General features: G+C 48.3%; 1 protein-coding gene across 3 annotated transcripts in view; it reads right to left on the bottom strand.

The window, feature by feature from the left end:
* Nucleotides 1-24,786, bottom strand: part of ZDHHC3 (zinc finger DHHC-type palmitoyltransferase 3) — a 43,207-nt gene extending 18,421 nt beyond the window's left edge. For 2 of the 3 annotated variants that reach the window (XM_066584636.1, XM_066584638.1), the window contains exons 1-4: nucleotides 24,628-24,786; nucleotides 11,595-11,925; nucleotides 4,344-4,468; nucleotides 521-617 (exon numbers count right to left, since the gene is read on the bottom strand). In XM_066584636.1, coding sequence (XP_066440733.1) covers nucleotides 521-617; nucleotides 4,344-4,468; nucleotides 11,595-11,897 — 525 coding nt within the window. In that variant the 5' untranslated portion in view covers nucleotides 11,898-11,925; nucleotides 24,628-24,786. Of the gene's footprint in view, nucleotides 1-520; nucleotides 618-4,343; nucleotides 4,469-11,594; nucleotides 11,926-14,084; nucleotides 14,202-24,627 lie in introns of those variants that run through there. The other variant, XM_066584637.1, reaches the window with a different exon arrangement.
* Between the last annotated feature and the right edge of the window lie 5 nt (nucleotides 24,787-24,791).

Raw genomic sequence — 24,791 nt, 5'->3', positions numbered from 1 at the left:
CTGCCCACCGCCGGCACCCGAACCTTGTCTCTCGAGCGGGCAGGTACTCGCTAAGGGCAATGCTTGCTCAAGCAATTGCCCTTAGCGAGTATGCTCGCTCATCACTAATAATTATATCTGTATTAAAATGTAAAATTAGTAAAACATCAAAAACTACAAATATTTGGTACAGCTATAAATCACACTGACCAGCAGGGGCGCCATCATTATTACTGCACCAGGAATGCAGTAAAAACGGAATCTCCTAAAACATAGCACAATTGCTTTTTTTTCATTTGACCGTACTTAAAAATGTTGTTTTAAAGTTTTTCAAGTCCTCTATATGATACATTAATTGGTACTATTGAAATACAACCAGCCCTGCATAAAAACAAGCCCTCATACACCTACATTGGCCCAAATTTAAAAAAAAAAAAAAAGTTATGACTCTTGGAAGTCAGGGACAAAAGAAAAAAAAGAAAGAAAAAAAAGCTAAAGATCCACACATCATTACTTTTAGCGTTTGAGGCCAGATACTCACAGTGAACAAAACAAAAAATTTCTGGTTGCTCTCTCCCACACAGTTATTAACCCACGGACAATGGTGATCCATCTTCCTGATGCATCTTTTACATACACTGGGGGGAAAAAAACAACAAAATATGAAATATTAACATATCTGGTAAAAGTGTTTAGAGACCGACCAGAGCCATGACATACAATTCAGCTTCACCTCTGGTAATATCGGCTATACAGCAAAAAGGCAGAAGCTTTGCAGTATACAATCGCATTTTTTAGTAGTAGTCGATTATTTTTTTGTTAGTTTTTACTCCCAGCAGGCCTCCTATTCCCTTAAAGGGGTTGTCCTGCGGCGAAATCCAAAAATTTTTTTTTCCACATACCCCCACATTGTGCCCCGTTAAAAACAATCCCTTTGTTATTAAAAAAATAAATAAATAAAATCGCTTACCTGCATTCCCGTTCGGGCAGCTTCTTCTTTTAAAGATGGCCGCTGGTCCTTTCCCAAGGTGCACCGCGGTTTTCTCCCATGGTGCACCGCGGGTCTTCTCCCATGGTGCACCGTGGATTATCTTCTCCTGTCTTGCGTTCCACTGCCGATTACAGCCACCTAATTGGCTGATCAGCACCACGTGACGGAGGCGGAGCTACGATGACGTGGAGAAGAGGGAGGAGCCAGGACGCAGCTCGTGAGCCCAGAGGTAGACAGAAGAGGAATACTTCGGTGCGCAAGCACGACTGTTCGTGCGACTAAAGAAGCAGCTTTAGTCGGCGCCATGGAGACGGGGACGCCAGCAACGGAGTGGGTAAGTGTATAACTTCTGTATGGCTCATATTTAATGCACGATGTATATTACAAAGTGCATTAATATGGCCATACAGAAGTGTATAACCCCACTTGCTTTCACGGGACAACCCCTTTAATATGGCCGACATTTGATGGGCTCCATGCACACAGCAGGGCCAAGTTCATAGACCCCGTATGGACAGAGCGGTACAGAGAGAGCTTAAAGCTGCATTGTGATTGGTTGCTGGAGGCAACAAAGATTTTCTTTTAGACAGTTTTCAGTCTACAGGACCGCGTACAAGGAGCGCCCATTCTACCCTATCTAAAGGGCCACCTACAAGGAGAGCCCATTCTACCCTATCTAAAGGGCCACCTACAAGGAGAGCACATTGTACCATATGTATACGTTTTTCCACTATGACAAGTCACTAAGCCCTCGTACAAAAAATTATCCTGTCCAAGACCACAATGGATGGTTATTAGCCATTAATTGTGACATACTCCTGTATCTTACACTTCAGCATTGCTACATATTCCCCTGGTGGCAACATTTGGTACTACTTTTTTCCTTCACACACACACACCATATAAAAATAGGAGAGAAATCAAGGGGATCTGCCATCTTGGACCTAATTCTTACCAACAGGAAGGAAATGGTTTAGGAAGTAAGGGTGGCTGGGACCTTAGGAGGCACTGATCACGCTATCCTTGAATTTTGGATAACAAGGGAAGGAAGACCTGAGAAAACTCAGATCTCAAGGTTGGATTTCAGAAAGGCAGATTTTAATAGACTCAGAAAGAGGGAAGGAAGGATCCAATGGCTGGATGTTCTTAAGGACAGAAGTGTCCAAGAAGGTTGGGAAATATTGCGAAATGAGATTCTCAATGCACAATCGTTAACAATCTCTAAAAGAAGGAAGAATGGGAAGCATTTAGGCCTCATGCCCATAGCAGGTCGGAATTCGCTGTGGGTGTCGGACCTCCAATTCTGCAGCGATAATCCGTCCGTGGGCATTCAGCCTTAAAAAGACCAGGATATATGAACACAGAACTTACACATATGCTAAAAAGGAAGAAAAATATGTATCAAATGGAAAGAAGGGGGTAAATATCTAAAGAAGAATATAACGCGGTCTGCAGAAACTGTAGGGCAAGTGTCAGAAAAGCTAAAGCTAATAATGAATTGAGGCTTGCAACAGAGGCCAAAAGCAATAAAAAAAAGGATTTGGGGGGGGTATGTCAAAAGCAAAAGAAAAAAAAGAGGAAGAATGTATCAAGTGGGGACCACAAGGCTCTGTCCTGGGCCCAGTGTTGTTCAACATTTTTATAAATGATCTAGAGGAGGGAATTGATGGGAAATTGATCAAATTTGCTGATGACACAAAGCTAGGAGGGATAGCTAACACTAGGGAAGAGAGAGTATTCAAAAAGATCTAGAAAAGCTTGCACAGTGGGCAGCGACTAACAGAATGGTATTTAACAAGGAGAAATGCAAAGTCCTACATCTGGGCAAGAAAAATGAAAAAATAAAAATCACATACAGAATGGGAGGAATTGAGCTAAGCAGCAGCACATGTGAAAAAGACTTGGGTATACTAATAGATCACAGACTGAACATGAGTCAACAATGTGATGCAGCAGCCAAAAAGGCAAACACAATTCTGGGATGTATTAAGAGAAGCATAGAGTCTAGATCACGTAAGGTCATTATCCCCCTCTACTCTTCATTAGTCAGACCTCATCTGGAATACTGTGTCCTGTTCTGGCACCCCACGTTAAAAAAAGACAGACAAACCAGAGCAAGTTCAAAGAAGAGTTACCACTGGGTAACGGCGATCGCATGACTGGGAACCGCACAATGAGTCTCACAGTGACAGCTCCAAGCTGTCAGCTACCTTGGGTAGCCGATAGCAGGGAGCTGTCAGACTCACAGACCCCGTAGCTTTATTTTACAGGGCTGGCATGTTTTTACAGTCCTGTAGATTAAAGCCCAGATACCCAGGACGTGAAAACACATATGGGTGATCACTAAGGGGTTAAAAGCAAAATGACATTCACAGTGGTGTAGTCCTACTACTGATTCCAATGGTCAACCCAGAGCATATCTGATATTAGAACATGCAGTCAGTACTGCTATTATAAAGAGTTAAGCCTTTAAAACAACTTAGGCTTCCCCCGAACGCCTACACGACTGGACCCGTTCAGCTAGTCTTTCCTCTCCCTTCAGATAGGCTTATAAAATAGGAGCTGGAAGGAAACGTTTACTAAACTTTGGAGTAGCTGGTTGAATTTCAGTGCAGTGAGTGTCTTTCTTAAAGGGGGTTCCCAAGTTAATTTTTAGTTCTAAAAACCAGAACAAAACATTTTTTGTATTTACACATATTAAAAAAAGTTTTTCCACCTCAGTATTGGGCCAAGATAATCACAAATACTTGTTTTTTCTTCCGTCCCTGTTCCTCTCAGTACACAGAGTGCGGCGAGTCAGCTGCTTCTGAAGCTCTAGAATCTTCTCCACTTGTTTCAGAGCAAGTGATGGTTAAGACGGCGTTACTGACAAGCAGAGAAGATACTAGGCTTCAGAAGCCACCACATTATGGAGCCCTCTACATACCGAGGGGATAAGAGAAGCAAGACTGAGCATGTGCGACCACCGTGAAACAATTACTGAGGTGGGCACAATAGAAACAGCAGGAGGCGCTATTCTAACATTGGTCCTAATTAGAGATGAGAGAGCATACTCGCTAAGGGCAATTACTTGACTGAGCATTGCCCTTAGCGAGTACCTGCCCACTCGGAAGAAAAGATTCGGCTGCTGGCGGCGGGCGGGGAGCGGTGGGGGAGAGCGAGGAGGAAAGGAGGGGAGATCTCTCTCTCCCTCTCCCCCCTGCTCACTGCCGCAACTCACCTCTCACCCGCGCCAGCAGCCGAACCTTTTCTTCCGAGCGGGCAGGTACTCATTAAGGGCAATGCTCGATCGAACAATTGTCCTTAGCGAGTATGCTTGCTCATCTCTAGTCCTAATGTATACATGGAGGTCAGCAGAGTCTCTTGACAATACCTGCAATGGTGAGCCCTGTCGGGTTTGATGCTACAACATTTTGGGCATTTGTAAACCACCTGACCCGGTTTGAGTTGTAAGCTTTCAATGAATTCCTTTGTGGCATTTCCTTTAGGAACGGCACCCTGCATAAAGAGAAGAGAAACATTACTTTAGGGGACAGGAACGTAAATAACACATTTACCATCTCTGTATCACTGATAGCTCCGCCCACTGGACCTCTAAGCTCAGGATGTGCAGGGATATAAATGAACAAACTACAAGTCCTACAAACCCCTATCAGTCGGCTCAGCTCCTGATAAAGCTGTCAGATACCCTTTAGGCTACGTTCACACTGTGGAGACCTTCCTTATGAATCCTGCCCCTAAAATCCATGTCCTTTTGACACAATTTTTCACGTAGAACAGCAGGTGGGATCTGCTCTATCAATGGGCAAAATCCGCGTGCGGAATTTTGACGCAGAAAACGTTATTTCCGTATGAAGAAATGACATGTCACTTCTTAAAGCAGAAACATGATTTTTTGCATCGAAACTCCGCACACGAATTTTTACCAACTGACGGGGCAAATTCTGCGTGTGGATCCATGCCAAAAATGGCAGAAGTTTCTTTTAAAGGCAGAACTCACCACGAAAAATTCTGAGACGACTTCTAGTGTATGAACATACCCTTTAAGTTACAAGTCTCAAGCCAGGGGCTGCACTAGGGAAGGTTTAAAGGACATGTCCCCTTGTGATTTCTGTCAGGTATCAAACTGTCATTACTTCAACTCCTAAAACCACCAGAAAGGGCTGGTAAGGGGGTCCCACATGGTGGGCGACTGCATGTAGACAAAAGCTAAACAAAAACAAAAAAAATGGCAAGATTTTCAAATAGAGTCTTATATGGCTGTAGATGTGTTTACCTGTAAACCCCGCAGGCGTTATAATCAGGTCATTATACTATACGGTTTTGTGTGCAAGACTGCAAAATTATCATGCCAGCTATCAGCAATCTGAAGAACCCGTCTATGTGTCTTCTTGCCTGCCGCTACGAGGGATACTACCCTAAGAAAGCAGTTGGGCTAGGATTACTTATTAGGGGGGTTTATGTTTTAAGACTCCTTGGTGAACATATTTTCAGCTTTCCGGTTTGGTAAGGAAGAACCTTGACCTTCTAGACCATTAGCGAGGGATACCAAAAATTAAGAGAAGATAAAATACACCAATTATTTGTGTTTTATACCTCAAAAGTTCTGAATGCGAGATTTTCGTTGTAATGGATCACATATTGGGACACGTTCGTGAAAGCTCTAATGACGCTTTGTGGCGTAAAAGTCGCAATTTTTTGCACAGTTTTTTTTAAACTGGTATTTGTACAAAAAAAAAAAAAGATTTTTTAACTTTCTACTCTTTTTCAAGAAGTGGGCAGGGTTTGTCGGGGAGGGGTGTGGCCTGCCCAGACCGACTTATGTGTAACTTTATGTCGGACCTGGTGTATATTTCTGATATGTCGCAGGGAGCTGCAGGGTGCGCTGGATACAGGATGAGGCCGGCGTATGTTCATGTACTCAGCGCTTATACTAAGCCCGGCGCCAGAATGCCAGGCTTAGGACATTTTTGCTCCGTCCAGTGACGCTGGCTAATAAATTGCTTTACAGATCCTGCAGTCCGGGTCTGTAATACAAACACTTGTCTTTGGTGAGATAAAAGATTGGACATTGTGAATGACATGAAGTGAGAGAAGCCCCCTTCCCTGTAATTATGTGGCGCTTTAAGGTCTTCTTCTAGAATTGGAACAATTATGTTGATACATTTCGTGCGTCTGACTCCATCGAGGTTCATATACAGCCTTGCAGTTGAAACTCCACCGTGTAGGAGTATGGGAGTTTTTCCCATACTCCTGTGGGATCTGAGACACGTCCCGTGTCAGCTGTGGGTGCGCCGCGGATTGGATGGCTCCCATTGACTTCAATGAAAGCCGTCTGTGCAAGAAAGGTCCGCAGAACAAATCTGCAAGCTTTAGTTCATTTGCGGACACCCATGCTTCCCTATGAGCGGCCTAATTTGTGGATCTCCCACACGGATTCTGCAAATCCAACCTGCCCATGGACATTGGGCCTTAAAGTGAACCTCCGGCCCTAGAGAAACAAAAGATGGCCGAACAGCTTCTCTGGCTACCTGATAGCATGTGTTGGTAGTCCAAGGCACTATATGCTGCTCTGACTGGTTAATCAAAGCAGATGTAACATCTTAGATTGATGATGCATTCCCATCCACAGCGTGCATGAGGCAGTCAGAGAAGCCGATGTGGCCATCTTTGTTTCTCCGGGCCCAGTGGCTCGCCATAGATGAATGGAAGCCATGGTTTGATTTTTATGCCTTTAGAAACTGACAAACAAAATCATTGTTTGCCATTCAGTCGCTATGGACACGTAGACATCCAGCGAGAATCTGAACGCTGATTGGGTTGTGTAAAAGGGCCCCAACTTCTCTGGTCTTCTCTACAGAGGCGATAGATATCAGCAAGTTCTCTAGTAGTAGCCGCTCATTGCATCGCCCATGACTTCCAGACTGTCATTATCCTCACACTTACTAAGCTATTATGTACCCTGATAAGTGAGGCATTATGGGTAATTATGCCACGCTGCTCCACCTCAGCCTTGAGAATGCCTATAAGTGTAGGCGACGAGGTTTACTGTAACAAAGCTGTATGTGGCGTTACGTTTGCTTTCCTTTTTCTGATTTGTTTGTCCAGTTAACAACGTCATTATAACGTCTGGCTGAACGGAGAACGAATCTCACAGAACCAGAAGACCGGAAGACCGGAGGACCGGAATTCGGGAGGATTTAATTTCAATCATCTTCACTGCAACAAATAAAACAATAAAAAAAAACAGCCCTAGACCATTATTCTTTCTTAAAGGGGTTACCCAGGCAATGCCTGCCGGGATATACTGGGGGTGGAGCTGTAGAGCTGCTCCAACCCCTTAGTAGTGGCCAGTGCTTGAACTTGCAGGCACAGCGCTTATTTAAATCAACTGGAGCTGCGCCTGTAGTTACGAGCGCCGGCCACTACACAGCGGTCAGAGCAGCGCTTCCACTCCGCCCCCGCTGTATCCCGGCTGGTGATGCCTGGATGACCCCTTTAACCAGATTTTCCAGCTGATCCCATTTTCCTGGTACACACAAAACAATCCATCAGTGTGCCCGACGATGAAACCTGAAGGGTGGCATGCAGTACTCCAATCCACATAGTGCCCTAAAGGTGGCCATACAGCTGACCTAGATCTACTGGCCAGGAGCCTTTTTTTTATCTCTGGTCTCCCATACACAAGCATGCTTAGTGTCCATGTGTTCTGAATAGAGAGAGGGGAGTAAGCACTGGTAAGACTCTCCTGGCGGGGGTCTATCTCCCCAAGAATACAAGCATCCGCCATGTTCAAGTTCAACCGCCCGATCCGTCTCTTCCTCGATATCTGCCATCAGCAGTGAGTCGGGAGGCCCTATAGACATCAGATGGCAGGCCGATGCCAACAATTCACTACACAATGATGGCACCTACCCACTAAACATCCACATGCTGTACTTGTGGTCATCTATACTGTAGATTTTGCGGACAGTATACTAGCCCCACTAATATCTCAGCATCCAATCACATAGCAGTAGCCCAATCCATAAAAATACGCACAAATGGCCAAGATATTCATGTCTCCCCTAAACATGAAAATGGAGAAATGTGATGTTGGGAAGCGTTGCTACAGCGGTTTACACCAAGAGGTGGGATTACATCGGGGGGCTTCATACAGCGGCCAAATACAACATTGTGACAGAACCGCCCCATTCCCTTTAGTATTAGTGCAACGGACACGGCCGCCTGGTATATTTGGAGTATATATTAGTGCAGTTGACTGGGTTATTCTGGTTTTTATGCAGCAATACTTAAAAAATAAAATACCCTTTTCTTTGGAAAAAAATTTGTTTTCACCACCTTTTGTCCCCACAACTTTATTTTCCCATCGATCAGCTGGTCCAACGGCTCGTTTTTGTGGGACGACCTGTAAATTTCATAGGCAACATTTTGGGGTATGTAAAACTTTTTGGTTGCCTTTAAGGTTTTCTTGGAGACGGGGTGATAAACAAAAAGCACACGGCAGGCGTTGTGTATCGCGGTGTTCACTGTGTGCGATTAATAATTGAGGTTTTTATAAATGAACACTTTACAGATGCAGTGATTCAAAAAAATGAAATTTTAAAAACGGCTATTTTTTGGATTAAAAAAACTGGAAAAAGGGAGTTTGTTTAATTATTGCAAGAAATATTAGAAGTTAAAAAGTCTTTATTTTACTTTTACATTTTTGTTTTTTTTAGTCCTCATAGGGGACTTGAACTTACAAACATTTGGCATGCAAGTTCAATGGTATGACATCTTACAGTGCGAACAATCCTGCCAGCCCTCAGGGCCTTCTGAAGGCTCCAGGCTGCCATGACACCTGGACGGCACCCCTACGGTGGGGGGTCCTGCTCGGGACATTTAAAGAGGACCTGCCTAACTAAAGCATTGTTGCGGTTAGGGCAGATGACAGGGAGCCGGGTGCGGTATGCTTCATACTCACCGGCTTCCTGGTTCCCGTGGTGCCCACCCATGAAGTCTATCCTGGGTACAAAAACTGACTCTTTTCAGAGTCCTGTTCGCAGGTTCTCCCATACAAGTCAATGCATTCTATTACTACATAGGATATTGGCGCTGCCATACTGGTCATAATGACTCATCAGCCTTGCTGACTGATTGACAATGCTGGAGAAGACATGTGACTTAGATGACGGAAGCAGCAGGAGGTAATGAGTGATCAAGGTATTCCGACAATGTATGAATATGTAAACAGCATCACACATGACACCCGATCACATGGATCACATACCACAACACATACTTGGCTACATGCATCATGTGCTGCTGGGACTAAGGAAGTTTTTAGGGGAACGAAGAACTTGCATTCGATGGATTTGGGACTACTGACTCCAAAAAAAGTTTATAGATCTGGCCAAAAGTATGTGGTCACCTGACTCATCACGACTCCTGGACACTCCCACTTTACAATAAACACATTCACAGGTGACCAGGGCACATCTAGCATTTTAAAAATTGGCTAATGTAATATCCTACGACAGCGCCAGGTTTAAAGGGAAACGGTCGGCTCATACTAGCTCAATAAGCTAAATATCTGGTTCCAAGACATACCCATAAGTTAGCCCTTAAGGGCCAAACATAGTGCCTGCTCCTGGGCTTTAGTCCCGGCCGAGAGCTAAAGTACGGTACACGATTAAAGCTTTTGCTCCTGCAATCAAGCTCAAAGTACTAAAGAGAGCGGAAGGGTTATTTCCACTATTCGACCCAGCGATCACGTGACCACAGAGTGCCCCATAGCACCGCAGAGATGCAGACCCAGATCAGCTCTGTTAGTGACTACTGTCACTGCAGGGGGGTGTTTTCCCTGTAACTGGGAGCTCCTATGGATGTCCCAGCTATAGTGGAAGTGTGAAAGTAAAAAAAATAAAAAATAAAAATAAAATAAAGACAATGTGAATGACCCCCAGAAGCCTTATATGATATAATGGGGGACATAGATATTATTGTAAAAAAAAAACAACTTTTTTTTTTTAACTTTTATTTTTTTTTAAACAAGTGAAAACAAAAATAAATAAAATTACTGAATAAAATAAAAATCTATACATAAAAAAAAGAAAATGATCCACCGCCAACGTTAACAAAAACTGTCGCTGTATGCGCACTGTTATCCAAAACCATACTAATTATATATCATAATATAATGCCATCTGTATCCAGTATCACTCACCATCGTCAGAAGTAAATCTGGAGTCGTCTCCTGTCTACCTTGGGTCACCGGCTCTGGATAGGTTGCTTGTCCTAATTTCACAGTAAAACCTTTCTTTTCTCCCCATTTCTGGCCATCACATGGCTTGTATATACAATGTATCGCCAGTTCCCCTCTGCAGGCTCCATCTCTAATGCTCAGTTTTCCCTAAGCTGATGGATGGAGACCAGCTGCTGTGTCGTCTCCCATACACTCAACACAGGAAGTAGAGGGGATTCTGCTCCCTTATTTTTCTCTCACAAATAGAATATCAGGAGCAGCATGGAAGATATTATAAAGAATTACTGAGCAGTGTGGTTATAATTTTAGTAGCTGCAAGACCGTAAAACACTATTGGCTGCAACAGCACACCTGCGTGTGTCTGTCTGCTTCTATCTCACTTGGCTCCTCCTCCCTATATAGACTTCCTTGGGCAGCATGTAATATGATTTGTCAGTGAGCCGTTAATCAACCTTGCCTACAAAGACGGAGCTTTCAGAGAGTGGACAGGTTGGAGAATGGAGTGGGGGGATGAAAGTGGCACTTGACAGATTACTAAATTCCTTATTTATCTGCGTTATTGCTTTATGCAGGGATTGTTGAAAGGTCAGTGACCATTTACCAGAACCATTTGCCCCACTTTACTGCATGTATAAACGGCCTGCATTGTCGACTTATATCAGGTGTGCACAGCAGCTTCAGTAGTACGAATCATTTTTAATAGCTCCTATCAGCACCTACCACCAACTATACCCCCACAGAGCCCCTGCCGGTTGTGGCTCTCCTCCCCGCACAGAGCTCCTGCCATCCTACGCCTTTCTCTGTCCCCTCTCAGAGCCCCCTTAGGGTACTTTTAAATGGGACCGTACAATCACCCCTAGAAAGCTCCCGACACCTTAACTCTTACCCCCACAGAGCCTCCGCCATTTTTTTATGCCGAACTTATCCCCCAAAGAGCCTGACCTTGTGTCTCCAGCTCCCAAGCTAATTTACGTCACAAAGCCCCTTTACCAGCATACTATATTGTTAATAGTGACATCAGAAGTGTTAATAGAGCCATCCAAATTTTATCACAACCCCTTGATTTAGCACAACTTGTCAATGCCGCCGTCAGACCCCCCCAAAAAGTTTGTGCACCCGTTTTATAGGTTAGGGTTTTCCACACTGATGTTTAAAGGGAGAAAAAAAAGCATTGCCTATACCAGCAAGCTGAGAAAACCTTGTTGAATGTTAGGTACCATCTCTATCGGCATGCTATAGAGCAGATTGCATCAACCTCACCAGTCAGGAAACAGGCACATAATGCAGATTACAAGAGAAATGATGGCGTCCAAGTGCAATCCTTATGGGTATAAAACAAGTCTAAAGCCAGAGACGTCCGTCTGTTGCGATACTTACGGGATCAGTGATCATAGCCCGTAGATGTGAAGCCAGAGCCAGGAAGGCCAGGATGTTGAAGATAATCCCATTGATTGTGCTATAGACCAAATCTTTGGAGGGCAGCAGCATAACAAAAATAACTACAAACTCGGCATAGAAGACCAGGAACCAGGTAACTATGGCACATGCAATGCCGCAGCCATCCTTGATGAACCACACTTTATCCATGGAGTTATCTACCGGTGGGGGGAGACACTTCTCTGGTTGGAGGTACTCTGCTGTCCTCTCAATGTCGCGGTAGCGGTGGCTTGGGGTTGGCATGGTAAGCTTTATAGCCCATATTTTTAGCCTAGAAGAGAAAGCATTACATTTACAAATAAATGATAAGAAACGATGATGCATGAACATAATATATGTGCACCCCATACACAATACGCATCACAGACGGAACTTACAGTTACTAACGGGTATATAACCTGCGAAAACGGCTTAAAAATGGCTGCAAATGTTCCTAAATAAAAAGAAGCGCTACTCACCTCTTCCTTTCTCGGACCAAACAGTGATGAAGCTTGGGATGTCCTCCTGATCCTTGTTTACAAACAGCGAGCACATGACTTCTGCAGCCAATCAGCGGCCGCGACAGTCATGTGCCGTACTCTTGGAGTCATGGCTTAATCACGGAACTATGATGGTGACTACTGATTGGCTGCAATGGTCACATGCTAGCTGTTTGTAAATAAGGATAAGGAGGACTGCTAAGAGTTTCAGTGCTGGATGATCGGGAATACCAAGAGGTTAGTAGTGCTTTTTTTTACATTTTATTATTTCCACAATTTTTTAAAACATTTGCAACTATTTAAAAAAAAAATACAAGTTGGAAACCCTTTAAAAAAAAAAAGTTATGCAAGAAAATGACCACCATAAGTCATTTATAACTCCAATCCAGACGTGATTGTAGTTAACCGAGAAGGCTAAAGGTGTACTCAAGGCGCGGGTTCTGTCCGACTGGGATAGGAGCCGAACTTACACATCAAAAGCATACATACATACGAATCTGTTTTTTCACATGAACGATTTTTGCTGTTTTGAGGCAATTATAGTTTAAGAATCGCCCATTATTTCTTATGGAAGCTTGAAAAAAAACCTAATTTTGCACTCGCATGTAAATGTGATCGTCGTGCAAGTGCGATACAATTTTTCTGTTTTTCCTACTGAAAAAACATGGTTGCCGTGCAGAGACGATGCCATCAGCTGGTACAGGCGCCTCCGGATGTGACAGGGCTCCATGCCGGACCGTCACCCCCAATCTAGAAGCCTGTTTGGCTGAGCCTCCGGCGTGGACACAACATTACGCGATTACCCACTAATGGCGGCAAAGGACGTTTCATGTAAAAAAAACAAAAACACTATCTAAAAACAGGGCCTACCGCAACCAAGATGGAAAAAAAATCCCAAACCCCCAGAAAATACTGGTCTGACCAATCATCACCGGACCTTCACTAAACACTGAAGTGACAGTCAGGGCCTAAAGGAAGAAGCCGGTGCCATGTCCGACGCTAGTGTGGTTCCCTACCCCTAGGGGCTTTATTGGGCAGTCGGCAGCACTAAGAGGTCCAGACATGGCAGGATGTCCGTACAGACCCTCCGCACGAAAATTCTGCAGCATTTACAGTAGCAGCAAAACAGATGAGATTTTGAAAATCTCATCTACAAGCTGTAGAAATAATACGCAAAAAAATCAGTTCGGAAATGGACTTGCGGTGCGGAATTCAATTCTGCAACATGTCAATTTTATCACCGTCTCCGCTGCGGAATTCACCTCTTCTCAACGAAATGGCGCAAGTTTAGAGGCAGGTTTTCCGCTGCTGATCTGCTGCACAATGCCCGCTGCAGATCAGCCCCCACGTGGACCCAGACTAAGGGGGCTCACGTTACACCCTGTGACTCTGGGTCCCTGCCTATCAGTTGATATAGGGTCAGCCAGCTTTGCGGATAGTTCCGGACGCACACAACTCTCCTTATAGCGCAGCAGCCCTGGTCTGTATTGCAGGCGTAATGCCTACTGAACTCAATGGGAGCTGCAATACTGAACCAGGCCAGTGCGCTACAGATGGAGCTGTGCACTACCGGCGCTGTCCGATATCAGATGTCCGGTGGGGATCTGAAACCATGGACTCCTCCTGCTGATTAATTACTGATGACCTGGGGATAATCAACAGTCAAGTCCCCGAAAAGTCTTTTAGAATGTCAGATCAGTGACGGAAAAGTAGGACATAAATCGGAGCTCCCAACTGGCGGACAAGGCTGCGGTGGGCACTACATGAAAGGAGGTTCTCTGCTTTGATATTAAGCTGGACCCCCAGTGACCAGCTGCAATCTGTGGGGGAACCGGGTAACGTTCCACCCAACGGCAGTGCCACAACTGTGGTAATCAGTACACAGCGTCCAATCAGATCAACTTCAATGAGACTAAAGCTAGACAGCCCCTTTAATAAACCCGCCACAAACCTAGAAGGTCAGGAGGCTTCCCCAACCAGATCCATCCATCCTGCGCACCTTCAGACTTCTCTCACTAGAAACTTGCTGCCGGCAAGGAGGAAACAAACTGCAGCTCTTCCTTCCAAGTCACTTCCTTAGTTCCACCCGCCCCATCCCAAACCTTCCTACCCGCCCAGCAGCCTGCAGATCCTACCGTCAGGTCAGACGTCACCTACTAGTCATGCAACTACTTGCACTCCGGTGCCGGGTATGACTGACAGGTGACCCAATAATTGGAATGCTATTATTAATTATCAGCCAATACATCGCCCTATGAAATGCGCCTCACCCCTGTTTATATTAGGGCAGCTATACGCTGCCGGACGCAATACTACCCGCTGAAGTCGATCCGGTGCTGCCGGCAGATAGGCAAAAATACGGGCTCACCGGGAGCTTTACGGAAAAGGCGTCAGTGGGTAATTCACATTATCCCCTATTCGGGCCCCTTCACACGAGCATATGCATATTTGCGTGCACACAAGCGTAGCATTTTTGTGGAACGCTATGTCGTACTTTACTGTACTTTTTGCGTCCACCAAGCATTTGTGTGCGGCAAACAAAGATGCAAGGATTCACCCGGCGCATTAGTCTTAATGAGTTCCAGAGGCGTTCTTTTCCCAGTGGTATTATGCCGCGTTTCACGCGTCTCCTTGCGCCTGCATATGCGCATCCCATTGACTTCCATGGGGATCTTCTGGGCGCAAACGCGCAGGAAAATAGAGCATGCTGGGTCGTTTTTGCGCAGCCGAAATGTGTAATAAAAATATGAGCATGTAAATGATCTCCAACATATTCCGCAGCGCTTACATAGACGGGGAATACAGAAAGACAAAAGTACAAACATTACAGAACCACGGTTACATAGTAATCAGCTGATGGAAACAATAGGGGTGCGGGTCCTGCTCCAACGAGCTTACATACTACAAGTAATGGGGGGATACAGAAGGTAAAGGGGCTGACGGTGTGCGCGGTATGGGGGGGGTGGGGAGTGAGGGATTCTTTATAGTATATGACCGCGGAGGCTCTCAGGCGGTCATGCGCAGTACAGTTTTTCGGTTTGTTTGTACGCGGATACCAGCAGCACATAAACAATGTTAATTGCATATGGGCTGCGGGTTGGACGCCTTAACTGCCATCAATGGGGACCGTCCGTGCAGATTTTGTGGTAAAATCGAGCATGCTGTAATTTTTCTTCCGCTCATGGAATCCGCAATTCCTGTCCGCAAAAGTGAAGGACAATCCCAAAATGCATGTCTTTGAATGCCCGTGCTTTACTGCGTAATGTCTGCGCGAACGTCAATCGCAGAATCCGCAATTCAAATCTTGTTGTGTGAGAACAGTCTTAGTCAATCAATGAACTCGCACAATTTGGTTCTTGCCTGTTCCCTGAATGTAAAGTCGCAGCTCACCCTCCTCAGCTATACCCAATTTCAGGAAGCCCTGAGCTCCCCTGGCCCAGAGAATTTGTAGCTAGCCATTTTGGATCCTTGATATTTCTAGAAGGCACATCCTGGAGAGTGATATCTGCAGGAGCGTACGGAGCCTGTGTCCTCCTTCCTTGAGAAGACTCAACCAAAACAGCTCCTTGACCATATACTGCCGCGGGGAACTTACCTGTTCCAAACCTCACTTAGATGAGACCTGTCCCTCTTCGGGGGTCTATGCCATGCCTTGCCTTAAAGGGGTTGTCCCGCGAAAGCAAGTGGGGTTATACACTTCTGTATGGCCATATTAATGTACTTTGTAATGTACATTGGGCATTAAATATGAGCCATACAGAAGTTATTCACTTACCTGCTCCGTTGCTGGCGTCCCCGTCTCCATTGCTCCGTCTAATTTAGCTGTCTTCTTGCTTTTTTAGACGCGCTTGCGCTGTGCGGTCTTCTCCCCTTCTGCTCGGTCCAGGCACGAGCGGCGTTCTGGCTCCGCCCCTTCTACACGTCATCGCATAGCTCCGCCCCCTCACGTGTGCCGATTCCAGCCAATCAGGAGGCTGGAATCGGCAATGGACCGCACAGAGCCCATGGTGAAGACCCGCGGTGCACCATGGGAGAAGACCCGCGGTGCACCATGGGAGAAGACCCGCGGTGCACCATGGGAGAAGACCCGCGGTGCACCATGGGAGAAGACCCGCGGTGCACCATGGGAGAAGACCCGCGGTGCACCATGGGAGAAGACCCGCGGTGCACCATGGGAGAAGACCCGCGGTGCACCATGGGAGAAGACCCGCGGTGCACCATGGGAGAAGACCCGCGGTGCACCATGGGAGAAGACCCGCGGTGCACCATGGGAGAAGACCCGCGGTGCACCATGGGAGAAGACCCGCGGTGCACCATGGGAGAAGACCCGCGGTGCACCATGGGAGAAGACCCGCGGTGCACCATGGGAGAAGACCCGCGGTGCACCATGGGAGAAGACCCGCGGTGCACCATGGGAGAAGACCCGCGGTGCACCATGGGAGAAGACCGGCAGCCATCTTAGGGAGAAGATTTTTTAAACTCCTTATTTCGTCAGATCGGTGGGTAGCAAGCGGTTTAAAAACCGCTTTAATTTGCTATTTTATGCCAGGGGGGTGACAGGGGGAATGGGGTAAGGTAAAATTTTGATGCTTGCCGCGAGACAACCCCTTTAAGCCGGTTTCCCATCTGCATCGGGGGACTTACATGTTCCAATAACTCACTTAGATGAGACCTGTCCCTCTTCGGGGGGGTCTACGCCTTGCCTTAAGCCGGTTTGCCATCTGCATCGGGGGACTTACATGTTCCAATACCTCACTTAGATGAGACCTGTCCCTCTTCGAGGGGGGGGGGGGGGGGGGGGGGTCTACGCCATGCCTTGCCTTAAGCCGGTTTCATACCTGCATCGAAAGCTCCGGCCGAAGGTCCCGTCTCAGATTCGGCTGAAAATCCCAGAAGCAAAAGCGTTGTAGATGACCGATTCGGCAAGAGAAGATGACTGTTCCCAAATAGTAAGTGCTACGGCTTCGTTTAGTTATTGCACGTCGTATCAGCCTTATCAGTGACTCCGTTACTCCTCCACTTAGGCATCTTAATACCTAAGACACCTTATTGAAGACACCTCCAGTTAGACCGTATGCAATCAGCTCATCTGGGCGTACGGGGGATATCACGTAGCCAAGTGGACCCCTATACACAAAACTCCAAGTAGGCTTGACAGAAATCACAAGGTAGGTCTTCTGTCCGGTCTCAAGGTCATCCACCACACAGGGTAGAGTGCCACCGGATCCACCAACTGGGAGCACACCTGCTTTCCGGACCACTCACTTGGTTATCTGCAGGGCGTCAACGTCCACGCAGCGCCCCCGAGAGCAGCAGGAGAGTCTGTTCTTGCATACTCGATTGGTTTTTGTTTTGGGGGTACTGTCCCTTTTTGCACATCTCACGTGCCGATGTCAGCCTGGGAACACCTTGGATAAGTGGGCTAAGCATAAATATCTTACACGGTGGATATAACATTAGACCGCGCTCACACGGCCGTATGCGTAAAACCCTGTGCGAGTCACGCTGAGTTTTACTGCTGTGGAGCTGGCGGTGACTTAGACCTACCGACACACATGGCAGCGGATCCCAGTCCTCCTGAGCTTTTGTTATGTCTCCCGTGCTATTGATTGGTAATGGTGTGTATACACGCCACCCGTATGCATTGTAATTGTGAATGGGCAGCGTTGATTACACGGCCATAACAAACAATGGGCTCTTTCGCACGCGTAATACGAGGCAAAATAGACCATGCTGCATTGTTTCTTGTACTCGCGTATTACGCAATTTCTACACACAAATGTGAGTGAAACTGCGTAAGGAAATGTATTGGATTGCCTGCGAGTTACCGTGTATCACACGCGTGTACAGCGCACGCATAATGTGCGGTAATCTTACACTCGTGTGAGCCTGGCCCTAGAGGTAAGGGTGCATGGATGTCCGAAACGCGTTGCTAACCCTATTCTCTGCTGCGTATCGGATGTACTAAAGTTGGGTTGGGTCATTGAGGAGCAAGCTTGGAGTGAGGGGCTAGCGGGATGTAGGCCCCCCTCGGTGATGGGGATATCTCTTGCTAATCACTTCTATTATACAACAGTCTGCACCCTGTATTTTCGCGGGCCTGCACTTGCCCCACGTGGATGAGATTAGTCGCGTCCCACCATCCGCGCACTGCAGCGTCACGTATTGTGTTGCAGACTGCGGCTTTAGACGCCAAATTGAAATTAGACAGCTATGAATATTAATGAGGAGGCAAACAGTCCGTGAACTCTCAGGAGCGAGATCGCGCAGGCATCAGGTGACGCCGGCAGGTTACTGCTCTCTGTTGGCTGCCAAAAGCCACAAGATTAACCCTTCCCAATCTACTGTCTGATGTCTAAAGACATTCTGATTGAAGGCTGTACAGCTTCGACGTCGGAAGACGTCCGGCAGGGTATTCTTACTGTATATTACTGGCCGCTCTGTTGTTGGGGGCCTCTCCAGCATGTCCCATACCGCAGTACTGTCTCTAGCCAACAGATGGCGCCATTGTATAATGGCAGAAAGAGAAATCCCCCTATGAAATCCTGAATCCAAAATTGGATTGCAAAGGGTTAAATATTTGTAAGTTTTGATGGGATAATCTCTCCCCTACAGCGACGCCGAAATTCCCCAAATCAGACTGTTCTGGCCGGACACTAAAGGCTGGAACAACCCTGCAAGGTGAGCGAGGCCTCGGTGTGGAGCAAGACCTATGGAGATGATCCTGTCTTGGGCCGGGCTCACACGGGCGGATTCCAATTGCGGAATCCGCGATCGGCGTCCTTTCTAAATGGCTAAAACAGAAAAGAATTTTAAAAACCATAACATAAATCGGCATTAGCGCTCCTAACAGCCCGGACAACGAAAATATCCCACAGAGTAAGGCGGGGCTCACACAACATATACGTAAAGCACTGCGCGAGTCACGCAGGGGCTTACCGCTGTGGAGCCGACAGTGATTCTGGCCTACCGCCACGTATGGCAGCGATATTATACGCCGCATGACCGCGTACCGCCCACACGCTGGCAGGCGCAGGCTTCCTGGGGTTTGTGTGTTCAATCTGCATTGTTGCGTATGGGCGGTGGTGATTACACGCCCATAGAGAAAAACAGGCACGCAAGTGTGAGCGAAACAGTGTAAGTCAATGTATTTGATGGCCCACAAAATACCGCGTATCACGCATGTGGCAAGCAGTAAACTTACACTTGCGTGAGCCCGGCCTGCACGTCATTACAATACATTTTGAAAACTAACGCCAGGATTGCTGGTTTTCTTGTTCACCTGCCCAAAAAAACAACAACAACAAAAAAAACAATCCAAAAGTCCCCTGTACCTCAAACTGGGGCCAATACAAACTAGAACTCTACCCACAAAAAACAAGCCCTCCCAGAGCTCCGTCAGCGGGAAAATAACAATGTGGCGCTGCAGATTCTATTGTTTTCCTGCCCCCTCACACACGGTTCTGTACAGCGGTTAGCGATGCCTTTTCAGCGCTGCGCTTTGACAACGATGCATGTTGTATCTTTGCCCGTTTTCAGCCCTGCGTCGCCCATTGACATGAATGGGCAGTGGTTTCAGCGCTGCTGAAATGTGGCCCAACTTGGTACCATATTTTTGGCAGCGCTAAATGCAAGCACTAGCTACACAAACTGAAAAAAAAAAGAGGAGTACTCACCTAGCTGGCGCCGTTGGGGTCCCCATCGCTGTTCTCTGGAGCTCCGGGCCGGCTGCCGACCACTTGTCAGCGCGGGAGCACCTTTGTAACTCGAGCTCTATTCACCACTGTCGGTCCAACCATACAGTTGGACACAGAAGCCCTGCAGCGGACTCCAATCATCAGAGGGATCCATCGGCACCATTGTGATCTGATAAGCGGACCTGGACGAGGAGGTGCTGGCGAGACTAACAGGAGATCTCACCATACACCGGGTAAGTCCTAATTATACACTATCTTCATTCCGGCCTACACTCCGGGCAGCCCCTTAGAAGCGCCTCCCTGACGAATTTATGCTATTACTAGTGACGGTAATTGAAATCCCTACATCACAGTGAGAGATTCCTCCGATTGGTTCAGGAGCGCTGACTCTGCCAATAAGAGCCGGCGCTGGATGCACCAATCACACCCATTCATGGAATGGCTGTGATTGGCTGAGTCTGTTGACATCCAGCAGGTTCAGCCAATCAGAGCAAGCTCTTCCTGAAGGTGGGGTCTTGTAACCCCGTCACCACCGGTAGCAGAAGATGCTCAGTCGGCGATGACAAGTGCCGGGAGCTCCGGAGACCAGCGGCAGGGACCTGGACCGCACCTGCTAGGTGAGTATTGAGGTTTTTTTTGTTCTTTCAGCATCCTTGGCTGTGCTGAAAACGCAGCTGAAACGTTGTCAAAAATGCCTGACAACGCTGCTGAGACCGCAGTAAACGCAACGCTGAAAAAAGCCCGTGTGAGGGAGGCCTTAAAATGTGTTTTATTGTGCAAAAGTAGTAAACAAAATAAACCAAACTCTCTCTGAACTTGGCAGCGCCGTAACCGCGCCGATCAGACAAGAAAACAATCAGGTCATTTTTACCAAATGCTGAACGCTGTAAAAACAATGGCGGGATCTCCCCCCAAACAATGCTAATAAAAGTTCTACAACCCATTATACGGACCCCCGAGTACGGCCACTAAAATATACAACTCAGCCCACAAAATAACAAGCCCTCGTACGGCGATGTCAACTACTTATGTCTCTTGCAGTATGACAATTGCTTGGTCGTGAAAACAAAAACAGACTTGTCACTAAGGGGTTAAGGCCGTATCACACCCGGAGGATATGCCGTAACATCACACGAACACCCCCTATAGAATAAAATATTTCACAGCGGCCTCAACATCCAAAAGCGACATGAACCTGGATTTGTGAGGTGGGCTTTCATGAGAAGGCAGCTGAGCCGTGTGGTCCTGTCTGAACACGGTAGGGTTACTCCGCTCGCTGTCTGTTTGTCACAGTGTTCACAGTCCGGACGTGAGGAACCGCCGGCACCGGACAATGACACCGCTTGTTCACTTGTACTATGAGAAGAATGACAGTTCAGCATAGTGCAATGCAATACCAGGCGGCTTCCTGCAACGCCCGTCTCCAAGTGATACTGCAGCATGTAACCGAGCCGCATGCCGCTCCACCGTATCTCTTATATCTGAGGATATACAATATGGTGGAAAATCTACAAGACAGAAGAGACAAAATACGGCCAAATGCACACAGTCAGCTCAGATCCCGCAGCGGAACCCGATCCGGTCCCCGGCCTGTGACCCCCTGCCTACCTGTCCGGCCTGTGACCCCCTGCCTACCTGTCCGGCCTGTGACCCCCTGCCTACCTGTCCGGCCTGTGACCCCCTGCCTACCTGTCCGGCCTGTGACCCCCTGCCTACCTGTCCGGCCTGTGACCCCCTGCCTACCTGTCCGGCCTGTGACCCCCTGCCTACCTGTCCGGCCTGTGACCCCCTGCCTGCCTGTCCGGCCTGTGACCCCCTGCCTGCCTGTCCGGCCTGTGACCCCCTGCCTGCCTGTCCGGCCTGTGACCCCCTGCCTGCCTGTCCGGCCTGTGACCCCCTGCCTGCCTGTCCGGCCTGTGACCCCCTGCCTGCCTGTCCGGCCTGTGACCCCCTGCCTACCTGCTGTGACCCCTGCCTACCTGTCCGGCCTGTGACCCCTGCCTACCTGTCCGGACTTTTTCTTGTCTGTGCTGTGGATGTCCCGCCACATGCACAGTACAGATGATGCCACGTCATCACTAGGCGATGACGCGAATTCCGTGGCCATCCATAGTGACAGCTGTGGATGGGCTGTGTATCGGACGCCTTCCATTGACTTCAAGAAGAAAAAACCCAACAATTGATTTCCGCTCGCAGACAGGGAACAGTGATCTTCTATAGCATGTTTATGGGCGGTATTTGCGCCCATTTCAGATTCCACAATGCAAATACGGTGTGTGCATTGGGCCTTCAGGTGAGAAAATGGTAACCTGGAAGAAGGGGGCACCTTCCAAGCTGCTCGGAACTAACGTAAAACCTAAAGGGACGGACTCATGAGAATAACCCCCACCCAGGAGCGCCGTTAGGGAATGTTCGCATGCACGAGGTCGATGTGGAGACACACCAGTAACGAATCCCCTCCTGTGAGTACGCCCTCCGGGAGGGTTTGCCAAGGACAGGCGACAAGATACAAAGTACAAAACACGCACCGCATCTGAACGCACCCAGGCGATTTGGAGCGCAGATCTGCGATTGCCGTCCGCGGTAAAACACGGGCATTGATAAGCAGTCATTTTCACTTTGTCCTTCACACTCGCAGAAACAAATTGCGTATTCTGTGATTGGAAGAAAAATTGCAGCCTGCTCTCTCCTGCCGCGGAATCTGCGCAGACGCCCTCCATTGATGTCAACGGACGCCATCCGACCCGCTGGCCTATGACGGCGCAGGGATTACAAATAAAAAAAAGCTGTACAAAAGCTGCCGTGGTCATTCGCAATATGGTGGAAGGAGGTGCACCGGGTGAGCAGCCAGAATCCACTGCGGGCCTCCCGGTCCACCGGTGTGAGCCCGGCCTCCGGCGTCCTATACACGGCCGAGCGCGATATGAGGCCGTGAATATGCGAGCTACGCGAAAAGTTAGAACATGCCACGCTCATGTATAATATGCCGTTCAAAAGAATGGCGTTCATATCTGTGCAAGATTTATTCATATCACAATGCACACATCTTGCGCAAGTTTCTCGGCCGTGTGAAAGCAGCCTCAGGCTTCCAACAAACGGCGAGCGCGATATTGGGCCGAGAACTGAATCCAATAAACATAGAATATGCTACGCAATTATTTGTGTCGTGCGGCTGAAACAGAAAACACGAGCGTGTGAACGAATCCATCGATGTGTCACAACAACAACACACACCTGGGGCGCCATCCTGTGGTCACACGTAGTAATCCTCGCCGCATTGGGCAGAAGTCGAAGTATGCTTCCGAGCAGCAGAAAGAAACGCCGCAGCGTCTCGTGGCGCTCGCCAGGTGATCGGAACAGCGCATGATTCCTTGAGACGTCTACATCGCTCCTGCGGCGTCTGTCATGGCGGATTACCCACCAGCATCCGATAGTTCAACAGCCAATAGCAGAGCACCAGAATACCACGTAATCCCCCATACAGGATGTCCACGGGACGGGGATGACCAGCTGATTGGTGGGGGTCTCACTGCTGCGAGGACAAGGGTCCCCCCGTCCTACTCACTACTCTCCAGATAGGCGGGGGTCGCAGCAGTGAGGAGGGACCCTCATTCTACAGATAGGCGGGGGGACCCCCATTCTACAGATAGGCAGAGGTGACAGTGGCAAGGAGGAGGGGGGGTGGACCCTCATTCTACAGATAGGCGGGGGTCGCAGCGGCGAGGAGGAGGGGGGGACCCTCGTTCTCCACATCGGGGGGGGGGGGGGGGGGGGGGGAGTAGGAGAACCCTCGTTTTCCAGGTCAGGAGTAGTGGTGAGCAGGACGGGGGGGGGGGGTTGAGGAGGACAAGGAGGGGGGACCCTCGTTCTCCGGGTCAGGAGGGTCTCAGTGGTGAGGAGGATGGGCGGGGGGGGGGGGGGGGGGGAATAACCTGGTATTCCGGTACAACCGTTCTAAGGCAGCGCTGACCCCCTGGAGGATTTTTTGCGCACATATCAGTGTATTTTACGGCGTGCACATTTGCATGCGGCCAACAAACGCACGGACTGAAATGGTAAGTTCCAGATGTATTCTCTTTCCAGAATCCCGCAGTGTCTCCCGCATCTCCCTGCGTATCCCCCCCCCCGCCATTTGTTGCGCACTTAAAAAAAATAAATTGCGATTTCAAATTTTTATTTTTTTTGCCGTGATTGAAAATGCGCACGCAAGATGCAGGCAGGCGGATGAGTCCAGTGGGCTCTATTCACTGCGTACGGCGTGCGTTCAGGAGGAGCCCAAGTGCTGGAAACAACTGTGCGCCATTTTTATTTTCTGGTAACTGACACAACCCCCAACAACCAGCGGCAGGCGTCCGCGGTACGACGGACCTATTATTTTCCGCTCCTTACGCGAGGCACTAATTACGTATTTCCTGCGCCCGTAACACCTACCAGCAGGACCCCATTAACAGTAATGATGCCGTTCGCACAAAATACGCGTGCAAACAACTTGCAGCATGTCCTATGTTGGCGCGGTCCGATGGCACGCAGCGAGCACGCCCACCGTGGCGGCAGCTGGTCACGGCCGGGTGATTATACTTTAGCGCAAATTGCATATTTTTGGTCTTTTTGTACAATTATTCCCACTAAAACCAAGAACGTCCGAGGCGCCAAATATCCAATATAGGACCTCCTTCCATAGAACCTGCTACTCCGGCACGGCTGCTCATCCGCCACCCGCTCACCAGTATAATTTGTGGTCATTAGGCAGAGTGCAGCAGCCGACCCCTGGCACACGGCGCCCCACCACCGGCTTACCAGGCACTAGGTCTCCGCCGCTTCCTCCTCCTGACAGACGGGTGACAGCCCGGGGTTTCCCCGCCCTCACTGGGAGGGTGCGGGGGCAGACGGGTAGAGCACAGGGCACCTCCGCCGCACCCACCGCCGCGCACAGCACCAGGGGGAGGGGAGTGAGGAGCGCC

Source organism: Eleutherodactylus coqui, chromosome 12, assembly GCF_035609145.1.
Source record: "Eleutherodactylus coqui strain aEleCoq1 chromosome 12, aEleCoq1.hap1, whole genome shotgun sequence".
NCBI lineage: Eukaryota > Metazoa > Chordata > Amphibia > Anura > Eleutherodactylidae > Eleutherodactylus > Eleutherodactylus coqui.
Note: the sequence above shows the minus strand (reverse complement) of the source record. Positions and strands in the feature narration are given on the sequence as shown.